Consider the following 4,693-nt stretch of genomic DNA (forward strand, 5'->3'; position numbering starts at 1 on the left):
AACATTTTCTCCTCCATGGGCCATCACAGAGGAACTCTTTAAAATAAACTCCTTTACTCCCAGAAAGAAGAAGAAAGAAGATTTTATAGTTAAAGATGATCATTAAATATTGCCATTTATAATTATAAATAATGAAATGTTCATTAATCTGTGCTCAATGATTGTTTTAGTATGTTTACTTGACGAGGTCGTAACATTTGCACTCACAAGTAAAGTTAAAAATGCATGACACATAAGTTAACCTTTTTCCTACATTCAGAGTCTCCATCACAAAGGGTGTGTTTCTGCGATGCTTGGTAACATCTCTCAAACTTGTCAGCCCCTGATTGGCTGGTCAAACCATAATATCAATTCTCTAAAACTAGATGGCTTTGAGTAATTAGTCAGTTCTAGAGCGAGCTTCAGACCGGCCATCTTTAGCACCTCTTTAACCAGAAGGATCTTGACACGTCGTCAAAACCTTAAACCTTTTTCGCACCTGCGAAGCTGAACAACAAGATAGTTTTCCTGCAGAACAAAGCTGACTCCAACCTCCTTCAGAGTTATTTTTAAGACACTCAGTTTCATCCATCTGTCGTGACCTGAGAGACATCTCTGGACCGGTACCTCGGTCCTCTACAGCCCTCCGGTGCCAGTGGTTATCCAACCTCTCACTTTCGGATCCACCAAGAGGGTCTCTTAATCCGGGTAAAATAGACACACAGATAGCGTCTGAATGTGGTTTTGATAATAACAACTTTATAGCTATTTGCAAACCAAATTCTTTCCATCCAGAACTCAGCTCTGAGAACGGAGATTCTGAATCCATTATATTCACACATATGTTCCAGACTATCCTTTAGTTCGAATCCACTCACAGTAAATAGTAGTTTAAACAATTTGTCAAGTCTTAAAAATAAATTCTTATTTTGTTTATAAACCTGACTGTTTCTTGAATCAAAGAGAAGTGTGTACAATCCCTTAATGAATAAAAGAATCTTAGAATCTTCTGACTAACAAAAATAAAGACCAGCAGGCAAGGTGACATTCTATTTATATAGAGTAGCACAGCTATTGGTCACAAGTAGTGGTAATAATATATATAGCTTTTCAAGCTATTTACTTAACCCAATTTACCCTCTATTATCATGACATCAGAAATATTAGCTTGTATAGCCCCAATGACCTTCATTCATTTTTTTGTTCTCCCAGGGACCCACGACCCAGAGGATGGGTGTGACTTAGACTATATTTTGGTATTTTGTGCTTCATTTTTGAATTAGTTTTAAAAGCTGCTAAATGTTTTCCACTCCCCTATCCCTTATGTAAATATCTGACAAATTAAAGTCCAACCAAGTCTAATACAATACTCAGATGCTGTAAGCTCCTGCATGCTTTAACTACAAATGCAACATGAAAAATGAATAAATGGTGCAAAAGTTCATTTAATTGAGTAATCCAACATAGACCAAGAGCCCATCTAAAGGCTTAGGAACCCGTTGCAGGTGTTTTGGATAAATGAGCTGATTAGAGTGACACTTTGAGTCTAGAATATTGATTATTATTCTAATTGTCGGAGATTTTAAATTTGGGGTTTTCATAAACTGTAAACCAAAATCATCACATCTGTGACGAAAAAAGGCTTGAAATATCTGGCTTTGCACGGAGTCTATCTCATTTATTAGTAACTTTTGAACGATATTCAAATTTTTGAGTTTCATCTGCTGCAATACTAACTGGTCTCCCAGCCTGTGAGGTGAGCATCTACTGGACTCTCTTTGTGCACGTCCCTCTATGCTCGCACTCTTATTTCTACACTGTCACCCACCTGCAGAGCCTCATTTTTATTGTTAGCCTCGATAACTGCCTTGTTCCATTTTACTTGTTAATCACTTTGGATAAAACCCTTTGCCAAACACAGAAACGTAAACATTTTTTGATTAAACACAGATTTGAATTTCCCTAAAATGTGAGATTAAAATCAGGCCGCATGTGCATTGTATTCATTATTATAATGGCCGCTGACACACACACACACACACACACACACACACACACACACACACACACACACACACACACACACACACACACACACACACACACACACACACACACACACACACAAAACGCGTTACGGAAGGTGCACTTGCTCCTCTCCTTTTTGAACCCCCCTTCCCACGATCCGCCCACCACCCCAGGCTAAAGTCACGTGTCTAACCGCCTGTGTCTCTCGGCGAGCCTACACCACCACAAATCAAACTCAGTCAGCGCCCGGTGGAGAGAAGAGGAAGATGAGAGGTAGAGAGGCGTCAATGGACGGAAAGCCCTTGTGACGCCAATGGGCAAAAAAGAGAACATCTATATTTGATTACATCCACCATGGACTCAACACGTTCCGTTTCTGTCGCCATCTGGACAGATGAGATCCGCGCAGGACCGGAGACCTGCTCCTTATTGTGATCTGAAGCAGTCCGCCAGCGTTTCAGCGGTGCGTCGAGGCGGTCCGGGACGCGGGGCGCACCGCTCAGAGCCGCACCGCTTCAACTGCGGACCGAAGAGGATCGGCTCCGTTTGAGCGCAGCTAAAACCCGTGGTCTGAAGGTTATCTTCACCATGAGGGCTCTTTCAGCTAACTTGTTCGCCTTGCTCATACTGTGCGCCCTCGCCAGTATTTTCTACGTGTGGAGCGCACTGGAGAGCCGCTTGGAGCAACACAAGCGGAGGTTCTCTGGAGCGGACGGAGGGTCTGTGCACCAAAGTCTTTCAGAGGACCTCTCCACGAAAACTTTCCGAGCTCTGCTCGCTGTTCCAGCGGCACACATACCGCACTTGGGGGCGAGATTTAAGGTTCACAATCTCACTAGTCAAGCTGCACCCGCGGAAAGTCGGAATTATCACGCGAATGGTGAGAAGATGTCAATTGGATGGGAGGATCCGGTTGATGATGGGATATTTTGGAGTAAATGGCTGGAAGATCTCTTCTCTGTCGGGTTCACAGAGGAATATGCTCGGGATTGGAGGCAGAAAGCTAGGGCATCACGAGTAATGAGGCTTGAGCCTGGATGCGGCAGGATATCCAATCAGCTGGCCACATTGGCTGACGGGACCAAGGCGTGTGTGCGTTATGGGATAAACGCGGACCAGGTGCAAGGAGAAACTTTGACGTATTACCTTGCCAGTTTGCTGGGGATCACAAACCTGCCTCCTCTCATCCTGTCCCGGCTGAGCAGAGACAGCGAGCAGTGGGCCGCCGTGAGGACGCGGGTCGGCGGGCTGCAGTGGAGTGATGGAGCCGTGGTCTCCCTCACGGAGTGGATCTCAAACCTGACCGGGGTCGTTACTCCTGCGCCGCTCAGGCAGCAGAGCAGCGGGCTGCATCCTGCGCTGGAGGGGCTCAGGAACAAGTCCACCCAGGAGCTGCTGCAGCTGATGCAATGGACCGACCTGATCATATTCGATTACCTGACTGCAAACTTCGATAGACTCGTCAGCAATCTGTTCAGCCTGCAGTGGGACTCGCGCGTGATGGAGAGGGACACGAACAACCTCCTCCAAACCCCCCGCGGTGACCTTGTGTTCATAGACAACGAGGCCGGACTCGTGCACGGCTTTCGCGTGTTGAGCATGTGGGAGAAATATCACAATTCAGTCCTGAGCTCCGTGTGCGTGTTCAGGAGAAGGACCACGCAGCGCCTGGCAGAGCTGCACAGGCGCAGAGACTGCAGGCAGCGGCTGCTGGAGCTCTACAGAGACAGCGAGCCTTTGTCACAAGAATTAGGATTTCTCTCCGACGAGCACGCGGGGGTTCTCCAGGACAGGATAGACAGATTGTACAAACACATTTTGCATTGCAAAGGAAAGTACAGCCAGCTGTGAGGACTCTGCGTGCACAGGTGATGGATTTGTTGCCTGCACGCTACGATGAGCTTTGGTTCACCTGCGCATAATTGATTATACAGCAGTCTTGAATTATCCAACTTAACTACCTCTTGTGAATAGAATGCGTTGCCTACTTAATGTATAATAAAAATTTAAAAAGCCTCCCATTAGATATTTTCTCCTGGCTTTAAGCCTCCTGCATTAAGGAGAACTCTGGGTGATGCATTTGTTTTATTCTCACCTCAATATGAACAAATGTGGAGTTGTATGTGATGCAGCTCGATGGTCTCACCTTGTGTTCTGTGCATCCCAGTGACACACTCCTAAGCCTTAAACTATAAGTTGAGTTTTTTTGTATTTATGAGGAAAGTTAGCTTTTTTTTCTTGACACTAATTTGCACACATTGTGATAGCTAGCACCTGCACTCTTGTCAATGTGTTTGGATTGTATTTTCAGCCTTAAAGTCACACGTTTGTGATGAATTCTTCCTGTAATTATTGTAAATATTGACTGGCAACAGGTTTTTATGCTGAAGTAATTTAATGTGCATTGCAACATTCCAAAATATTTTCTTTTTTTTAAATACATAGTGGTTTAAACTTGTCTCTTTGTGTTTTTAACTACTTGAAGTTTGGTGTTTCATCCAGGCTAGAGGGTTACAGGCTCCACAGATGCTTAAACTCTTATTTCTCATTATAATCTTTCGTGCAGGCTGAGCATAAAAATAGTCTCCTACACCTATCTCTTTTATTAGCTTCTAATAGAAAACAGACAGTTAAACTGTAGAAAGCCTGAAAGATCTGTCACACTGTCACTTAACATTCATGGACT

At 44.4% G+C, this 4,693-nt stretch overlaps 1 protein-coding gene across 1 annotated transcript; it reads left to right on the plus strand.

The window, feature by feature from the left end:
- The first annotated feature begins 2,202 nt into the window (after positions 1-2,202).
- Positions 2,203-4,465, plus strand: fjx1 (four-jointed box kinase 1). Its single transcript, XM_015964827.3, has one exon. The coding sequence runs from the start codon at positions 2,596-2,598 to the stop codon at positions 3,856-3,858; it is 1,263 nt and encodes a 420-aa protein (XP_015820313.3). The 5' UTR covers positions 2,203-2,595; the 3' UTR covers positions 3,859-4,465.
- The last annotated feature ends 228 nt before the right edge of the window (positions 4,466-4,693 follow it).

This window comes from Nothobranchius furzeri, chromosome 4 (genome assembly GCF_043380555.1).
Source record: "Nothobranchius furzeri strain GRZ-AD chromosome 4, NfurGRZ-RIMD1, whole genome shotgun sequence".
Lineage (NCBI taxonomy): Eukaryota > Metazoa > Chordata > Actinopteri > Cyprinodontiformes > Nothobranchiidae > Nothobranchius > Nothobranchius furzeri.

Coding starts and splice junctions, on each gene's coding strand:
- fjx1 (XM_015964827.3), top strand. CDS start 2,596: ATGAGGGCTCTTTCAGCTAACTTGTTCGCCTTGCTCATACTGTGCGCC.